This window comes from Gossypium raimondii, chromosome 13 (assembly GCF_025698545.1).
Source record: "Gossypium raimondii isolate GPD5lz chromosome 13, ASM2569854v1, whole genome shotgun sequence".
NCBI classification, from domain to species: Eukaryota; Viridiplantae; Streptophyta; class Magnoliopsida; order Malvales; family Malvaceae; genus Gossypium; species Gossypium raimondii.
The window spans coordinates 2,283,169-2,301,194 of NC_068577.1; the positions used below are offsets into that span (position 1 = coordinate 2,283,169).

The 18,026-nt window shown below is 31.0% G+C and overlaps 4 protein-coding genes and 3 non-coding genes across 11 annotated transcripts; 1 reads left to right on the plus strand and 6 right to left on the minus strand.

The window, feature by feature from the left end:
- The first annotated feature begins 363 nt into the window (after positions 1–363).
- Positions 364–4,431, plus strand: LOC105782999 (heat stress transcription factor A-8). 3 transcript variants are annotated; one of them, XM_052626458.1, is made up of 3 exons: positions 364–623; positions 2,122–3,109; positions 3,806–4,431. In XM_052626458.1, exons 1-2 carry the CDS (start codon positions 405–407, stop codon positions 3,103–3,105), a joined length of 1,203 nt encoding a protein of 400 aa, XP_052482418.1. In that variant the 5' UTR covers positions 364–404; the 3' UTR covers positions 3,106–3,109; positions 3,806–4,431. The 3 variants fall into 3 exon arrangements, with proteins under 3 accessions (XP_052482418.1, XP_052482417.1, XP_052482416.1); XM_052626457.1 differs by lacking the exon at positions 3,806–4,431 and adding an exon at positions 3,207–3,548; XM_052626456.1 differs by lacking the exon at positions 3,806–4,431 and having other exon boundaries at positions 365–623; positions 2,122–3,548.
- Positions 3,768–5,694, minus strand: LOC105782997 (vacuolar iron transporter 1). Its single transcript, XM_012608145.2, has 4 exons — positions 5,366–5,694; positions 5,151–5,236; positions 4,929–5,043; positions 3,768–4,212 (listed from the first exon to the last, which is right to left on the minus strand). Exons 1-4 carry the CDS (start codon positions 5,608–5,610, stop codon positions 3,915–3,917), a joined length of 744 nt encoding a protein of 247 aa, XP_012463599.1. The 5' UTR covers positions 5,611–5,694; the 3' UTR covers positions 3,768–3,914.
- A 2,957-nt stretch (positions 5,695–8,651) lies between these two features.
- Positions 8,652–10,711, minus strand: LOC105783000 (uncharacterized). The gene is made up of 6 exons (XM_012608149.2): positions 10,600–10,711; positions 9,556–9,612; positions 9,413–9,431; positions 9,228–9,305; positions 9,041–9,145; positions 8,652–8,956 (listed from the first exon to the last, which is right to left on the minus strand). The coding sequence occupies exons 2-6, from the start codon at positions 9,558–9,560 to the stop codon at positions 8,840–8,842; spliced, it is 324 nt and encodes a 107-aa protein (XP_012463603.1). The 5' UTR covers positions 9,561–9,612; positions 10,600–10,711; the 3' UTR covers positions 8,652–8,839.
- LOC128036445 (small nucleolar RNA Z159/U59) lies at positions 10,053–10,137 on the minus strand. Its single transcript, XR_008193240.1, has one exon. It is a non-coding gene; the product is annotated as a small nucleolar RNA Z159/U59 (small nucleolar RNA).
- LOC128036444 (small nucleolar RNA Z159/U59) lies at positions 10,261–10,347 on the minus strand. The gene has a single exon (XR_008193239.1). It is a non-coding gene; the product is annotated as a small nucleolar RNA Z159/U59 (small nucleolar RNA).
- On the minus strand, positions 10,412–10,505 carry LOC128036443 (small nucleolar RNA Z159/U59). The gene has a single exon (XR_008193238.1). It is a non-coding gene; the product is annotated as a small nucleolar RNA Z159/U59 (small nucleolar RNA).
- A 2,868-nt stretch (positions 10,712–13,579) lies between the features above and the next one.
- Positions 13,580–15,710, minus strand: LOC105782998 (protein RGF1 INDUCIBLE TRANSCRIPTION FACTOR 1). 3 transcript variants are annotated; one of them, XM_012608146.2, is made up of 4 exons: positions 15,542–15,710; positions 14,738–14,998; positions 14,255–14,413; positions 13,580–14,175 (listed from the first exon to the last, which is right to left on the minus strand). In XM_012608146.2, exons 1-4 carry the CDS (start codon positions 15,542–15,544, stop codon positions 13,933–13,935), a joined length of 666 nt encoding a protein of 221 aa, XP_012463600.1. In that variant the 5' UTR covers positions 15,545–15,710; the 3' UTR covers positions 13,580–13,932. The 3 variants fall into 3 exon arrangements, with proteins under 3 accessions (XP_012463600.1, XP_052482205.1, XP_052482204.1); XM_052626245.1 differs by having other exon boundaries at positions 14,738–15,014; positions 15,542–15,709; XM_052626244.1 differs by having other exon boundaries at positions 14,738–15,022; positions 15,542–15,709.
- Positions 15,711–18,026: the final 2,316 nt, after the last annotated feature.

An 18,026-nucleotide genomic window follows, 5' to 3' on the forward strand; every position in this document is an offset into this window, starting at 1 on the left:
AAAATTTTAGTTGAATCATCATTCTGATGAAAAATTGTTAACTTAATGTATTTATTTTTCATCAATTATATGCCACATGATATAAAGTTGATAAATTTTAAACTAGAAAAAGTAAAACAATTTAATTTTTAACTTTTAAAGGACAGATTAAATTTCGAATTTTATCAAAGTAGAGGGACTAATAGTACATTTTTACCAAAGCGAAGTAGCTAACAATTTCCAAACTTCACGCGGTTGAACGGCCAGAAGCGAAGCGAGGAAAATCCATATAATTTCCCCATTTTTACTACAATTTCCAGTTTACCCTTCTCATGCCTTTACCAAAGAGTTGCACTATAAAAATGAAATTGCTCACACTATTCTAAATATCAAATTTCTTTACTTTTTTTAATTAAAATTCAATTATGGTGAAACCGAGTGAAAATGGGTCTCAGTCAATAGCACCTTTTCTAAAAAAATGTTATGAAATGGTAGATGATGAGTCTACTGATGCGATAATTTCATGGAGTCAAAATAATGATAGTTTTATAATTTGGGATATGACTGAATTTTCAGTCCATTTGCTCCCTAAGTTCTTCAAGCACAGCAATTTCTCCTCTTTCATCAGGCAACTCAATATTTATGTGAGTCCCCCCTGCTTCTTTTTAATGGGTATCTTACTTTCTCAAAAAAACATGTCAGAATTGGGGGGTTGGTGTTTGAGTTTGGATTTTGGACTTTTAAATTGGGTTTTGAGTGTTTTCTTTTTATGTCTGTTGTGTTCTTGTTTTCTTGTTGAAGCAAGTCTTTGCTATTCTTATGATGGAATTTTCTTTTGATGATTTGTGTTTTCTTTTTTTGTTGCTTAGGTTTGTTGTTAAATTGCTTTTTTATTAGTTATGTGTTTGGTTTAATTCTTGTGAGAGCTTGGTTGTGGTGTTCAAGTTGCAGTTACTGGGAATTTAAGTTTCTGAGTGTAAATTCATAGAGGATTGTTGCTTGTTTTCAATTTCTAATATATAGGAATACACTAGAAAGGAATATTTGCTAGCACTAGCAGTATTTCTGGGTAATTTTTATGACTCAATTTTGCTTCAATGGTGAGGTAATTATTAGTTTGAATTTTGCCAGACTAGAAAAGGCTAAAATGGTATTGACTTAGTTTCTTCATTTTGTAATGTTGAGATAAACAAAGTAGAACCAAGTTTTGCTAGACAAGTCATTTGATTTTGATGGGATGCGGTTCGGTTCAATTGAAATTGCAGTGTAAAATTTCTTTATGGTAGCAAGGAAATTAGGGTTAGTAAAGAAAGAAGTACGGGAAATGGAAAATTTTTTGCTGTAGAATGTTGAAAGAAAATGATAATTAAGCATATTCCACAATATGCATTTCTCCATTTTGATGCTTACTATATTTTCTAATTTAAAAATAAAGAGAAGAAAATAACTAATTATTTTGTATCATTAGGCCAATATTAGTAGGCTCAAATTCATTAGAGACAGTGGCTAAATTTTGGAGCCCTTCCAATCCTGTCAAAAAAGTATGTGGGGGTGAAAGTGTTGGTGGAGTTAGGAGACTTTAACACCATTTATGGTTACCCTCTATGTTACTCGGGATATTGGAATATTCCTGACATAGATATGTTCAAGTTTTACAATGTCCAGATATGCATCAGATACAGGCTCTGATTAACATAGGTTACCTTTTTTACTAAATTTCTTAGAATTGGCAAAATCTAAATCTTGTCTAATATCCTTTAAATTAAATTTTGGAAAAATTGTTGAAATTAATTGGACTGCTGTTTTGTTATCAGTCACTCTCTCTCTTTTCCTACTCATTTCAGCACTTATTTGTTTTAGCACAATGAAATGATTAATTCACCGGACTGTCTCATACAATTTGAATGATTTATTGCTTCTTGCTTACATTGGAGGTGTGTAAGGTATTTCTGCATGTTTGTTCTACCTTTTCCATTTTGATTTTGTACTTCATTGCCGGGTGGAAGAGTGGCAGAAGCAAATGCTTATCTTTGGCTTTTTTTTTTTTAATGCTAGTATTTAGAAGGTACTCATAATGCTTGGATTTTTTGGTTGAACTGTTAATTCATTGAAAACATTAGTAACCCTTAAAGTTTTTTCCAGGGTTTTAGAAAAATTGATACAGACCGTTGGGAATTTGCAAATGATGGATTTGTCAGAGGCCAAAAGGACTTGCTTAAGAATATAGCTAGACGGAAACACTCCCCGGGATCTGAGCAGCGTAAACCATTGCAGCAGCAGCCACTACAGCAGCTGGAGAACACTGTTGGATCATGCGAAAACAATGAAAACACTGCACTGTGGAAGGAAGTTGAGAATTTGAAGACTGATAAAAATGCTCTGATGCAGGAATTGGTTAAACTTACGCAGTTCCAGGAAACTGCAGACAATAAGGTTCTTCTCTTGAAGGAACGTCTTCAAGGAATGGAGAAAAGTCAGCAGCAGTTGTTATCCTTCTTAATAATGGCTATGCAGAGCCCCGGCTTTTTGGTCCAACTGATTCAACCAAAAGAAAATAATTGGCGCATGGCTGAACCAAGCAATATGCTAGAACAAGTTACAGAAGATGGTGAACCAATTGCTTCTGACAATATGATAGTAAGGTATCAGCCGCCAGTGGATGGCACATCAAAACCGGTACTCGCACCAGTGGTAGATTGCGAAAATCCTCATGAATCTGATAACTCTTCAGATGGAACAAAAGATTTTTGGATGAATATTGATTTCGTGAAAGTGCTTATGGATGAAAGTCATACACCTTTCATTCCCCCAGATTTACACGATGATGGTGCGTGGGAAAAACTTCTTTTAGGCAACACCTTTCTAGAGAATAATGACGATGGAAATCAAGATAAAGAAATCCCCATGAACTCTGGTATGGAAATGGAGGTAACAGATTCCGAAACCCATTCAGAAAAGTCGTGTAGTTTTGAACAGTTACTACAAAATATGGGGAAATCCCAGAACCTAGAGATTGAACCACTTGTAAATGGATCACCATTAGAGAAATCTCCAGACTTGGAACTTCTAACAGACCAAATGGGCCATTTGACTTCCAAGAGTACTAAACCGCACCAAACTCCTTAGAAAGGTACTCTTGGAAACCTTTTAGCAGAATGCCTATCCTATATCCAATTTATATACATTTATATTCTTCTTTTCATTACACTATATCTAAATACATGCAGCACGATCTTCACAAAAGGGCTGCCTAGCAATATATAGAACAACCAGTGAGTAATGGAGGATGATATATGGTAGTTTACCTTTGTTTATGCCAAGTAGTTGTAGCTATCAAAATGAAGTTATCATTTTAAACTTCTTGTTCCATTTCTAAGTTATTTATAAACATAGGTTAGATATAATCCTTAAACAATCTCTAGTATTCATCATAATACCAATTATGTATTTGCCTGAGAATATCTGTTTATAGAGTCCCTAATTGTTATTCGGTAAGTGATAGTTATCGGGGCCGACATGTTTGAGCCTGAATCAATATGGGACCGTTATACGTTCCTCCCTTTATTTTACTTTTTGTTTTTGTCCTTTTGCTTATTCACTTATATGGGGATAGAAGATTCCTTTTTGGTATTCAAAAGGTATATCTTCTGAAAATAAAGAAAATAATATTGAGACGTGCTCCAGAAACATAATAATAAATACATTGAATCTTTTGCAAATTAGTTTGTTATATAATTTAGATAAATATATAATATCTTACACATGTATGAATGCGGATTGGCAGACACTTATTCATGTCGAAATGGTGATTTACTCATTCGTACAGGTAAAAGGAGAGAATTACATGAAGATCTGAGATTTTAATCGAAATACCAACATGAAAAATATTAAAGGAAACCCATATTTTCAGTTCTTAAGAACAATGCATAAAACTTCTAGGGATGGATAACCTTAGCTATGCCAAAAGCAGCAGCAGATGCAATGGCACCAATGAGAGCAGTTTGGAATGCGCTTTTTACCGGTTTGTTGCCGGTGAAGTAACCTTTGGCGTAGCCGAAGATGAGGAGTGCAGCAATGGTGATGACCACTGATGCAACCACCGCATCCTGGGCTCTTGGAATGAACATGTAAGGAAGGAGTGGCACCAATCCACCCAATATGTAAGAAACGGCAATGTTGAATGCGCTTTGTAATGCTCTTCGTGGATCTGGCTTCTCTAACCCCAGCTCAAACCTGCATATGTTTACAGCAGTGTTTTACCAAATATGTTGGATTTTATGAAAACAATGGGTTCCCATCAATATCCAGCAAAATGTTCTAAAAGAATAAATCTATACATGATTCCACTCCCATTGAAGGAGGGAATGAATGTGTTGAAAATATATGGAAATCTTTGTTTGTAACCAAAAAGAAGAGTTTTTTTTTAGAAGGAAAAAAAAAAAGGCCCCCCAAGTAGCATGCCAGAACCTGTTCCAGTCTGAAGCCGGCCACATGGGGGCACTTTCTGAAAAAGGAGAAAAGAGCATTGATCCGAATATTTCAAAAAGCAAATTTGGCATTTTGCTCCACTTTTGGAGAGTGAGAATAGGGCCACACATTCACTTAATTCGTCAAACACTATTCACTATTGATTGTTCACAATCTGTCTAAAGTCATTCCCATAGATACAAACACTTAATTTCATCAGCCCGAGGCGGTGTTGTGTCAAAGAGTCAAAATCCCAACTCAACTGTGTAGTCCTTTTTATGTCTTTTGAGTTTTGAGTTTTCATTAGCCGATGGCCAGGAATTGCTTAAATCATGGATTCCACCCGTGAAGCAAGACATTGGTTCAACCCTTAAACTGGAATCAAAGGTTTTCTCTATTTACAACATCGAATTTTTATCATTACAAGTCTAAGCAATGAAAGTATGGTAATAATTACAAGCATCCGTGATAAGCAAACTTACTTCATCATGAAATCAAGCCAAGCTTGAGGCCTTTTTCTTAGGGCATTCACCACAGGTGCATATTCATGTGGCTCTACCCCATACTCTGCTAGTATTTCAGCCACCTCAGCAGCCTCTGCATTTTCAGCCACGACACAATTTGCGACACTCAAATGAATCTCAATCCTTAAGTAACTTAATCAAATTACTTTTAAAAAAATTTATAAAAAATTTAATTATTACCAACATCAGGCACATTGATAATTTCTTCTTCCTCTCTTTTCAATTCCCTCGTGTAATGATCGGCTTCACTTTTAGCCGCAAGATACCTGCAGAAATGGAAAAACCTACGTAAAATCCTAATAATAACTTTCACTCTTTTTCTTGCAGTTTCTTAGTAACCAAACAGTACCCATTTTCGAACTTATCAAAACAATGAGAAGTATATACAGAGTTACCCGCCAAGTCCCATAGAGATGGCTCCAGCGGCAACCTCAGCGATACCAGCGGTAATAACAATGGAAGAAGAGGCATTGGCGCCAGACAATCCGGCGGCAAGAGCAAAGGGCACAGTTAAACCATCGGAGACGCCGATGATGATGTCGCGGACGACCTCTCCGGCGGTGAAGTGTTTTTCCTTGTGGTGATTGAGAAGGGTTTGCTTCTCGGGTTCAATGGTAGCTCTGCTGTTTTGAGCAGCCATGCTTTTTGGTAAGTACTCGAAATGATGCAATGGAAAGGGGAGTCGTAGAGAAATAAGAGCGGTGTGTGTGTGTGTGTTTTATATATAAATCCGTTCCAAAATGGGAACAACGTTTGTGCTTCTTTGGCAAGTGTTCACATATTCCAAAATTGTCTACTTTTTTACTAATATTATTGTCCACTCTTGGAATTTGTGGTTATGAGTACAGGTTTTACTTTTTATTTAATAATCTCGCTATCATTTATACATGCAGTATTTAGAATTATTCATAGTCTCTTTCTAACTCATAAATATGAGCATAACATGCTTCAACACATTTGAATCTACATCTTTCTGCATTGACAATAATTTCCATGCCAATTAAACTAAGACTCAATCGACATTTTGAGGTTTTATTTTACAAAAATAAATGCATAAAAATACAAGCTCAACTCTGATTATACGTAAATTTTTGAGTCATGGCTTAGCTGACATCATTATTATTATAGCAATCTAATTGCATTTTAACTCTAATCTATTCTAATTAGTTAGTTTGGGAGTTTCATTTTAGTCACCCAAATATTAAAGCTCTAATGACGGTTAACTATACACACCCCTATCATGTTTGCACTTTCTTTTCTGTCACTCAACTTTAGTTTATTTTCATTTTGGTCACCTAAAAATACATTTTCTTAAGTATTGATTTTGGTAAAATAATCAATGATTAAAGTGAAAACGTGGTAGAAACTAAAATAATAACCAAAAATAGTCAAATTGTACTTGTTTATCTTATTGTTGAAAAGTACAAATTTTTGTTTTAAAAATATAAAATTTTAAATATTAAGATTCAAAATTATAGCAACAAATCGGTTGACATTATCGATGAATAAAAATTTTCAACAATTTATTTAATTTATTTTATATTTTAGAATTATTTTCAATAATTATCAATGAAAAGTATTATTTTTAATAGTTGTCTCTGAAACTCAAATTTCTTTTAACTATATATATGATGTTGAATATGTCGTGCTAAGCTAAAAGTAGGGAAAAATCATTGCAATTAATTAAATTGATTAATTTTATCTTCCATGCCAAACAAAACTCATAATTTTTTTATTACTTATTCATCTAAGCGAAGAACAAGCAATTAATAAATTAATTGCGATGATATTTTCTTTTACTTTTAGCTTAGCATGGAAAAATGGAGATTATATAATCAAAAGAAATTTAAGTTTCAGAGACAATTATTAAATACAAGTTATTTGAGTTGATTTCGTTGATTTTAAAATTTAAATGGAGATTTAATTAATTAATTTTAATATTATAGTAACAAATCAATTGATATTATCAATGGATTAAAACATTTCAACAATTTATTCGATTTATTTTGATGTTTTAAAATTTAAATTTTAATATTAAAAGATTAAAATATTCAGCAATGGGATAAACAAAGTACAAATTAAAATTTTGTGTGAATTATTTTAGTTTCTATCACATTTTCGCTTTAATTCCTGATTTTTTTACCCTAATCAATACTTAAAAAAATATATTTTGGGTGACCCATATAAAAATGTAAACATGATGTGGCATGCATAGTTAAACGGTGTTAGAGATTTAACATTTGGATGATTAAAATGAAAGCACCCTGACCAAATTGCAATGATTTTATTTTGAGTGACCAAAATGAAAGTGTCCTAAAAATTGGATGACCGACGAGAGAATTTACCCTAAAAAAACCTCCGATATTACAGGGTACATTCTATCATATGTCCCCCTTTGACTATCCTTTCTCTAATGTAGTATTGGTGCCAACTTGTTCAGTGTCTCTTTTTGCAAGGTAATTGACTGCCTGCAATTTGCAATAACAAAGCTCGACAAAGAGGCTTTTACTCCTAATGGTGCTTTGGTTTTGGTAGCTCTTCAATGTTCGTGAAGTGGAGATTCCCCAATGGAAGGTGATGGTACCACAAAGTTTTTTATTTAATTGCCAATTGAGTGTTTGTTTTATTGACATCGGTACTGTTACCAATGCAGAAATACATGAATTTCAGTACATTAAACATATTATCCTCCGATTTAAGGGGAGGGAATGGGCTATGGGTAGTTCTAGACATTGTATCAAAAAGAGAATATATGATAAAAATTTATTGAAGTCATATTTTTTTAAAAAAAAAATATTATTCTGATCATATATGCTTTTATTGACACAATACTTAAAACTACCCATAGCTTCTCCTCAACACATAAATAGAAAGATAATGTGCTTTAATGTTCTCAAACTCACGTCTTCCTACATTGACAATAATGCTTATTTTAATTGAGCTAATACTCAATCAAACAATTAAAGTCATATTTGCATACAAATTTATATGGATATGCACATAAAATGCATACTTATTATTTGAACAAAAAGCTATATGTACTTAGAAAAATCTTGTAAATAAGATGAAAATATAGGGTTAAACAAAATCCGATTTAATTCAAAAAATTTGAATTAAATAATTGATTTGAAAACATAGACGCTTAATTCAAAATTTGAATTAAATAATTTGAGTTAATCGAGTTATTCACATCACTAGAATAAAAATCAAAATTTTCAATTCAACTCAAATATGGATTACACAATTCGAGTTATCCAAAATAAAAACAAAAACAAAAACAAAATTACATCGTTTTAATAAAAATTTACCTTTTATAAAATTAAAAGTTATAAAATAAAACTACATCATTTTAACCTATCAAGTTAAAAGGCAAAATCATTATATTGTTTATTTTAAATAAATAATCTTGTACTTCATTTACTAGTTAAATAATTAATCTATGTAAACGCAAGATTGAATATGAATAATAAAATCCATCAACCCGACTCAATTTGATACAAAAAATTTCAAATCGAGTTTAATTGCTAAAATAAAATTCATCTACTCGAATAATACGAAATCGAATACTCATCCCTACTGAAATATAATTAATTTTCCAACTTCGAAAAATTGAAAGCTTATTTCATAAGAAGCGTAATTCGAGATATTTATTTTAATATATAAAAACATTTTTCTAGATAATTATCAAAATAAGTCTGCATAGAGTTTCTATAAAAGTAAATATAATCAGTAAATTTACAAACCAAACTACTACTCATAGATACAGTACTTTGAGCAAATCAAATGCAGTGCCGTTGGTGGTTTAAATAGCATTTCCCTGGTTGAATACATAAACACTACAAAAGTTTCATAACATAAGAGCACCAAATTTACTTGGGATTTCTTAGAACAATTATAACAGAATCTCCCCTAAGGAACATCTTACTGATGAATCTGTCCTTGTTAACTGGTAGTGCCTTTTTCTTGCCTTTCCCGGTCTTCGGTACCTATACCGTAATAGAGAATCGATTTAACCTCTGTATTTGATTGTAATAAGATGAAGGCAAACAAAAGGAGGAAAGAAAAACAACCTCAGTCCACATTTCCCTGACATTTTCCAGAACCATGTTGCAGTGGCGATCGAATGCTCTCACTCGGCCGAGAAGCTTTTTGTTGTTGCGACAGTTGATAAGAACCTGTTTCCATAACGCTAATTTCAGCTCTAGATAAAGCACATTTACAAGTATTGCTAGGGGGTACGGAAGATGGGCTTATTACCTGAGTGTTATTTTTGACACTCATCATCAAAACAGACAGCGGTCCAGTGTTAAATTCCTCTTCCTCATTCTTTGTAGTCTGCAGGTAGATAAGCAAACAAGAGATGAATGTCAGCAAAGATTCATACAAGAAATGCATTCTTTTTGTTTGAATGGAGGGGGAAAACTGCAGTTATGACAACTTACATCTTCTTCCATTGGCCGACTGCAAAAAGAGAAGCAAACAAAGGAGAGGGTTAGTATACAATCTACGAAATGCAGCAAGCAACTTTTTAATGCTACTAAATGAACACGGCAAAGGAAAGAAAAAAGGATAAACCAATTAGTACCTCATTCTCAAATACAGAAGTCTTTAGTGATATCTCTCAGTAAACCTAACACAAAACCTGCAAAAAGTATGCAAATTCCATTAAAAAAATCAAGAAACCCTTACTACACTTGAAAATGGAAATTTTTTCTATGCTTATGTAACCACATGAATGATAGATTTGTCAAAATATTTGTAGAAAAAGAAAATGCATATCTACACAAGAACTACAAAAATTGCCCAATTGAAAATTACAATATTATGGCTTCACTGTAAATTGCCCATGTGACACAAACAAACAGAGTATTTGTCAAAATCTATGCAAAATCTATTCACATGAATACTCAGACTTGGGTGTGAGTATTTGGACAGAGTATGTTAAAAGATCATATCTCCAAACCCATGTCCGGATAGGAGTTAGACATTGGTGTCCAAAACAGGTATTTCAAGAAAATCAGAATTAGGGCAACATAAGAGAAAAAGGTATCAAAATACTATCTATATTGAAAAATCTTCTGAAACTCTTCAGCTCAGGTCTCCATAAAATTTCAGCATTTATTAGCTCAGGAGAACGAAAGTTTTTATATTAAACATCATCAGAGTGACAGAAGACCTTCAAATGCCTAATACCGTAAAGGTCAGTTGTAAGCTATAGTAATAACCAAAATGCAAAACAAATTCTTTTCCTAAATCTAATTGAAGAACAAATTGTAGCTAATTCATATCAACCTCTTCAGTTCAGGTCTCCAGAAATTTTCCGCATGGATTTTCTCGGAAGAACGAAAGTTTCTTATTTTCAATCATCCTCAGAGGCAAAAATGATACAAAAATGGCGAACACAAATATGACAGTAAATAGCAAAAAACAAAAACTACAATGTCTCTTCAGCTCAGGTCTCCATATAGAAATTCCGCACAGATTTTTTCTCTCAGAAGAACGAAAGTTTTTCAAATTTAAATCATCATTAGAGACATTTTTTCCTATCGATAGAAAACTGAAAACCTAAACAGCAAAAAAGAAATCCATGAGAAAGTAAGGTTAAGTAAAGAGAAGAGCGGAGATTTACCTGATTGGCACCTTGACCGATGAGATCTGATTTCAAACGAAGCAGAGTGGAGAGCCGTTTTATAGAGACTCCTCCGACGACCAAAAGAAAAACCCAAATGTTCGCTTCAAATTAGGGTTTTGGTTGTTGGGCCTGAAACTTCTATTTAGTTACTATTAGGGTTTGAATATTTGGGCTGTATAGTTTGTTTAGTTTATGGGCTTACGCCTTTCAGGTAATCAATTTCCTTTTGCAGTGCAATCTAATTATCAATTATCTAATGATGAAAATACACAAATATTAATACCTAATAGGATTTTTTTTTAAAAATTATTTTTAATTATTTCTTAAACTTTATTTAAAAATTAAAAGAATTTATTTCAAATTAATTTAATTTAATTTATTTATTAATTTCATTATAAGTTCGATAATATCTGCTTTTTTTACCTAATACATTACTCAAACCCACATCTTTCTGTATTAACAACAATATCTATGCTAATCAAGTTAAAACTCAATCAACTAAATAAAATTATTATTTATTACGATAAATAGTTAAAGTGTTAATTATTATTAATAAATAAGATATAATCCAAAAAATTGAAGATGGGGACAGTCTCAAATCACAATGATGGAGCAGACACCTTTGAAATGAGAAGATAATATAACACAAAATAAACAATGATTACACAGAATTGTGGGGATTCATTCGCCCACCACCTTTTCATTTATCATGTTTTCCATTAAAATGATAATTAACTCAACTATTATTATTATTATTATTTTCATATTTATTTACCCTTTAATTTGGTGGAAAAACCCTTTATTTATATATATATATATATATATATATATATATATATATATATATATATATACTCTCACAATTTTTTTCTGCTTTTCTGTGTCTTTAAAATAAAAAGTTGAGCCTAATTTGCCGATAACACCCGATCAAGGTTGGGATTAAATTATATATTTTTACGGTAGTAAAAATTTACTTTTATTATTTTAATAGCATATATTTTTATATTTTTAAAGGATTAAATCAATTTTATTATCATTTTTGAAAGCCAAAGTTCTATTTAATTATTATTAATTTAAAATTTTATAAATTATAAAATGCCTAAAAGGAAATCCTGCTATCCCCCGGGCTCCACCCTTACACTAGAGGTGTTCATGTGTCAGGTTTGAGTCAGGCTAAAACATGATCTTAACGTACTTTATGCTTGTCCGACTTAAAATATGGGCCTAAAATTTTGCTCAAACCCGCCCTTATTTGTAAAAGGCTAATTCAAGCCAATTTTAAATCCCCATATTATTTTTTAAAATATTTATATTACATTATTTTAATATTTAATAACTTTATAGAATTTTTATTTTTCGAACTTAATATTTTTACCTAAACCTTTCTAAATTTCGAACAAAACTTTAAAGCTGGACAAATAGTTAACACAAATTATTTAAAATTTGGGGGTAAAAGCTTAAGAGCAGTCTAACTACAAAGTGATGAAAAAAGAGAAGTAGAAAAGCCAAATATTTAGAATAGCAAAAGATGCATGCACGCCTAATAAAGACAACCCCAAACTATAGCATTAGCAACCCATTACTTGAGAGCCTCCCATGTTATTTTTGCAATATTCCACGTGTATAATCATTAATATATTTATATATTATGATTTAATTAAAAGTTTAGATTTCATAATTCATGTATTTCCATTGTTTTATGTCAAGTTATGCTCTCTATTATATTTTAATTATTTTTTCTTCTAATGGTATCATGTGTCTAGAGTGTTCAAGAAAATCTCAAAAATAATATAATTAATTTTAATTTTAATAATTTGATTTGTTAGTGCATATTTTATAAATATAAAAACTTTCAAGGACTAAAAAATAATAATTTTTGGAGAAGGGCAATTGTAGTATTTAAGAAGCCTCAATGATTCACCCACCTTTATAGGGTTTGAAAGGAGGATTTCTCACAAGATTGGATGCTAGCCCTATTTCCTAAAAACCTATAGGGTTCAATCTCTAAACCACAATATATATATATATATTGTGTTATACCAGGATATTTGGTATAATAAAGGTAGCTTTTCGATCAAGTTAAATTAAATGTATTATCTTTCCTCATAAAAAAAATAACTTTTCGATCAAGTCACTAATTTGAACATCAAATGTGTCTTGAAGTATAAGCTTTAGCACCCTATAATTTACTTTCATCTTGCAAGAGTCTAAGAGTGTATCCAAACCTATCTCTAATTCCGATCCATCTTCATTGCGACTGATATATATATATATATAACAAAACTGGGGAAATGCCCGTATCTTCTTAGGAGAAATATCAAAATACTTAATGTCAGTAATAGAAATAGTGACAGACAATTCCCTGCAAAAAACAATGTGGAAAAAGTATAGACCATGCCATGTGCAACATGCTTGCTGCTGCTGCTGCTGCTGTGCTCTCCCTCTATTTTTCACTTTATTTTCTTTCTTTTACCTCGTTCCTTGCTTGGTTCGTAGGATTCTCCCTTCCTCTCCATCCCCCACCCTTTTTTTCTGCTCTTTTTGTCTGCCACCTTCCTATCTATCCCATATTTAAAAAAAAAAAATTTAAACAAGACATTGTTCCCATAATGTAAGAAGACTGAGGGTCCCAATTTTAAGATTTACAAAGCTTACCATACATCACCCCATTTACCTAAAACCGACGAAGATTGTAACAATGAACCAAATCTTTTTAAGGGAAAACCATCACTCAATGCCAACTCTATTACAAACATTCCCATCATATACTATTAGGCCCCCAATGTATTCAAGTTGTAGCTTGAAAAAGAAAAAAGAAATATAAATGCTACAACTCAAACTTACCTTTATGGTATGTTTTACTAACAGTGCATAGAATTATATTAACCCTTGAAATAAATTTTATGATTATATGAAGGAAAATAGTGATTAAGGGTGTAATAAGGAATAATATACTATTGAAACCATGAAAAAAGAATGCCACCGAAAGAAGAACAAAATCATATAATAGATCCAATGAAATCTGTCAAAGTAGGGGTAGTTACAATAGGTCTTTGAAAACATTGTTATATGCATCCCATCAACTTCAATTCAATACCATTTTCACATGCTGTACAATCTCAACAAGAACCAAAACAAAAAAAATATCAGTCTTTAATGGCATTGTGGGACTGCCTTTCTCAACCAACCCCAACTAAGTTCCAAAATGAGGGTCTAATCTTGAAGACCAACTTCAATTCATTGCCAAAAAAAAAATGTATGATTTGATCCAACTGTTAAAAGCTATTTTAAGTACCCTTTGTTGAGTATCTACCAAAAACTCTTGAGTTATTAGCTGACTGGAGCTCTATGAGGAATGCCTTTCCTTTTCTTCACTCTTTTCCTAGGCTTTAACAGACTTTTGGTCACCCATGTCTTTGTCTCCTCAGAAACATCAGTTGATGAAAGAGATGATTGCTTTTCTTCTGTACTTATTTCGGGTGAATTTTTATTGTATTTCCATGAAACATGAGGGAATTCTCGTATCGGCAATTCGATTTTATCGGTTCGGTTTCCAGGTTGCATGGCTGAGACCTGAAACATTTGTTTATGATTCAGGTAAAAGGAAATGAGGGAATTCAAGTGGTGAAAAAATGGGGTTGAATTTGCATACCTTGCATGCGATAGAGCAAAATCTATTAGGAGGGTCTTGAAGGTATCTTCCACAAGCTTCGCAGGCAGCACCGGTTTTTGATTTTGTCGATGGTTTGGCATCTTTAGCTTGAGGCCGAGGGTTCAAATGTACAGCTTTTTCACCATTGATTTTGTATGTCTGGCAAACGATTAAAAATCATTACAGTAGTGTCATGAAACTATGTATCATATCAAATTGCTGGAAAAGCTTATCAAAAGAGAAAAAAAAGTGGCAATCAAAGCAATCATTTGGATGATTCTTCAAACATAATGATATGATTCAACAAGTAGTTTAATCAAAAACACATTATATATGGATCCTAATTAGTGATTTACCCCAAAAAAACAATCTTTTTGACCACATCTATTATACTACCAAGGCAATAAGGTCAATTGAATTCATTACAATTAGTATGAAAGTTTCATAATTAAAAGGCCAATAAGAGCATTGGAAAAGAAATACCTGAATTCTGGAACAATCAATATGTTTCTGCATATCTTGAAGGCGAACAACATCTTGATACACATATTTGCAGATCTGAAGTGAAAGATGTTGGCTATGAACCTTACAATGCCGGCAAAATTCGAGATTACAATCGATGCAGAACACATTTTTCTCGTTTTTCCTAAGGTCTTGATGATCAGCGCAAGGGCCAAAGAACTCAGTTTGAAGAAGGGGAATAAGCCAATCTGTTTTATCCTTTAAGTATAATTCACAACCCACCTGCAATAACCAAATTCTAATTCACTGGAAAAATATTAAAAAAAGCTTGTAAAAGTCATGAACTTTCAAAGCTTCTAGATTTACAATTCATTCCAAGATTGTAGCTTTGATAACAAGTACTCGAAGCAATGGATGAATTCAATAGCAAGATTCAACATTTAACTGTGAATACACCAGAATGAGTATAATTCATAAAAAATTACAACAAAACATTGACAGAATTCTAATACAAACTATTAAAAGATGTTGAATTCATGAAAGGTTAAACGTTTTAACAAAATTAAATAAACCAAAGAAGCCAATACAGGGTTGTTTTTTTCTTTTTGTTTTAATGAGTAGAACAAGCTGCACAAAAGATAATAATATTTCCTTGTGTCCATATAATTTTTTTTCCTGGGAAACAAACAGACCATTATAGCCAGATAACAACAAACACGAAAAAGAAAAACACGTACCCTTTATTCAACACTTGAGATTATGTTTAACAGAAAAAAAAATTTGAAAGAGACAACCAACAGTTAGTGAAAGAAACCAAATTCTCACCATTTTCCTTTGCTTTGAATCCGATATATATGCTCTGATCAGTACGCCAAGGAATAACACTTTGCAAATTAGAATTTGGCAAGAAAGTTGAGAGAAAGTAATTCAAAAATAAAGGGAAAAAAAAAAGAGAAGAAGAAGAAGAGAGAGTAAGAAGAGAAGCCTACAGAATGTGGAAAGAGCGATATAAAGGAATGTGCAGTAAAAAGATATTTTAAAAAATAAAATAAAAATGGAAAATTGAGAGAAAAAAAATTGTATATTTGCTAAAGAAAATGAAGTGACCTACCCTAGGCGGGAAAGGTTAATAAAATCATTCTGATTAGTGAGTTAAAACTTGATCGGACGGCTGTTAATTTATTACATTTATTTTGCTTTAAACAAGTAATTTTGCTGGAAATTTTGGATTATTTTCTTGAAATTATTATATAAAATAAATTTATTTTTTAATGAAATAATTTATTAAAAGATATTAATATTTAACTAAAAATGTGTGTTTTTCTTTTAAATAACTAATTATTATAATAAGTAAAAAAAGATAAATTATGGTAAAAACACCTTATCGGAGTGAAATTTTCAAAAGCTACTCGATTTTTGAAAATTCAAACCCAATAATATTAATTATTATCACTATCATTTATTTGTTATACTATGAATTAAGATCAAATTATTTCTCAATTAATAATATTTTCCAAATTTTGGGTTCAAAAAATATCTCCTAATTTTAATTTCAAATAATAATAATAAAGAGATAAAGGGTTTTCCAGATTAAATTCAAATTAATGTCAATTAAAGATTGTAGATATAGTCTTTTGACATTCCTCTAATTGATTCTTGCAATAATTTTTAAAGTTAGATATATTATTTATAATGATATTATATTAAATGTAGCATAATTTTATTTTTTTTCATTTCAGATTAATCGAAGTTCTCGTCTCGATCTTAATTTGATAGGACACTGACTCATCAAATAAAATTTGATGCGGAGAAAGTTTTTTTTTTTTTTGAGTGTAGCATAAAATAATTGAACGAAGCATGAGAAAGATTCATACAATAATTTCTCCTCTTTTACGAGACAAAACTCAAATCAATTAAGACAATATTCCTAAAGAAAACCTAAATCAAGGTGTAATGAAATGACAACATAGTCCCTTAAAACATGAAGAAATTTGACATTTAGTAGGGACATAATAAGAAATTGGGAGCCTTTATTTGCAATAAAAGAAGAAAGAAAAGGCTGTCCAATTCTTAAAAAGGAATTTTTTTGTAAATTTGCTCAGAAATTCTGAAAATGCAAATCTATGAATGAATGATATCTTACCAAAACCCTAGGTCAATTTTCAATTTATTATTAACTAATTAATTTCAGTATTTTTATGATGCAAAAGAGATCCTAATTTTGAGGATAAAATATTTTAAATTTTAAATTTAAACTAATAATTTTTTGTTTTATATACTTTAATGGGTTTTTTTTTCCTTTATAGAGGTTAATCATTTTAACATCTTTGGATAAAATTAGTTTTCTCAATATTGTAATTTTAACATATTATAAATTTATAACTAACAATTTAAAATATATTTTTATACTATTTTGATTAATTTTATGCTCGCTTTCTATGAATGAATTTATTTCTTTGGGTACAAGTAATTACATCGTAATTATTAAATGAGAAAAGAGAGAATGAGTGACAAGCACAAAAATCGAGCTTTAAACTTAATGTCAATTAATTTAAAATCACAAATTTTTCCAATATTTATTTCAGAATGGAAGTTGGAAGTGTTGGGTTTTTTTTAATTACTCTTTTAATAAGAGAAAATTCAAAATTTTACTTAAAAGAACTTTATTTTGTTTTATTGAGAAAAAGAAAATTATAGTTGAGTTGAAACAAATATATTCCAAACCCTAAAAGGTTAGTAAATTTGTCAAGTTATAATGGACTAATTTGATTGTCATTTTTGACTTATCATTTTTTATCACTATTGAGATCAAGACTCAAAAAAGTAGATGTATTTCACCAATGGGTGGAGTTGCCTTCAAGTTTGTATGTAAATTACCTTATTGGTAGAGGGTATTGATTGTTATCAATGCAAAAAGATGTAAGTTTGAGTGTGTCGAAGTGTATTATCTTCCTATTTATAGGTTGGGGAGGGATTATGGGTAGTTCTAAGTAGCGTGTCAAAAAAGAACAAATTTGGTCAGAACTTATAATAAAACTGTTCAAAAAAATGTATTAAGTAGATATCTACTCTTAAATTTAAATTATAAATAGAAATTCTTTTTGATAAATCATACCTCAACTTATACTCATATTTATCACATAATTCTTTGGAGTAATTATTATTGAGTATATACTAAATAATTGACTGAGACATAATTTCATTAATTAAAATAAAAAAACCCAAGTTAAAGGTCACTTTCTACCAAAATAAATCACCTAAAAATTGAATCCAAGCATGAACCCTTATTTTGAAATTCAAAAGAAAATCC

Bases quoted from the DNA above. Each gene is read 5' to 3' on its own strand.
- LOC105782999 (XM_052626458.1), top strand. From the start codon at position 405: ATGGTGAAACCGAGTGAAAATGGGTCTCAGTCAATAGCACCTTTTCTA. The intron at 624-2,121 runs GTGAGTCCCCCC...AGTTTTTTCCAG, and splicing joins TCAGGCAACTCAATATTTAT to GGTTTTAGAAAAATTGATAC.
- LOC105782997 (XM_012608145.2), bottom strand. From the start codon at position 5,610: ATGGCTGCTCAAAACAGCAGAGCTACCATTGAACCCGAGAAGCAAACC. The intron at 5,237-5,365 runs GTAACTCTGTAT...CCATTTCTGCAG, and splicing joins ATCTCTATGGGACTTGGCGG to GTATCTTGCGGCTAAAAGTG. The intron at 5,044-5,150 runs GTAATAATTAAA...CTGAAAATGCAG, and splicing joins TATCAATGTGCCTGATGTTG to AGGCTGCTGAGGTGGCTGAA.
- LOC105783000 (XM_012608149.2), bottom strand. The intron at 9,146-9,227 runs GTAATAAGCCCA...TTATGGAAACAG, and splicing joins GTGTCAAAAATAACACTCAG to GTTCTTATCAACTGTCGCAA. The intron at 8,957-9,040 runs GTTGTTTTTCTT...ATTACGGTATAG, and splicing joins TCAGGGAAATGTGGACTGAG to GTACCGAAGACCGGGAAAGG.
- LOC105782998 (XM_012608146.2), bottom strand. The intron at 14,414-14,737 runs GTATTTCTTTTC...ATCGTTTGCCAG, and splicing joins TTGATTGTTCCAGAATTCAG to ACATACAAAATCAATGGTGA. The intron at 14,176-14,254 runs GTATGCAAATTC...CAAATGTTTCAG, and splicing joins TTTGCTCTATCGCATGCAAG to GTCTCAGCCATGCAACCTGG.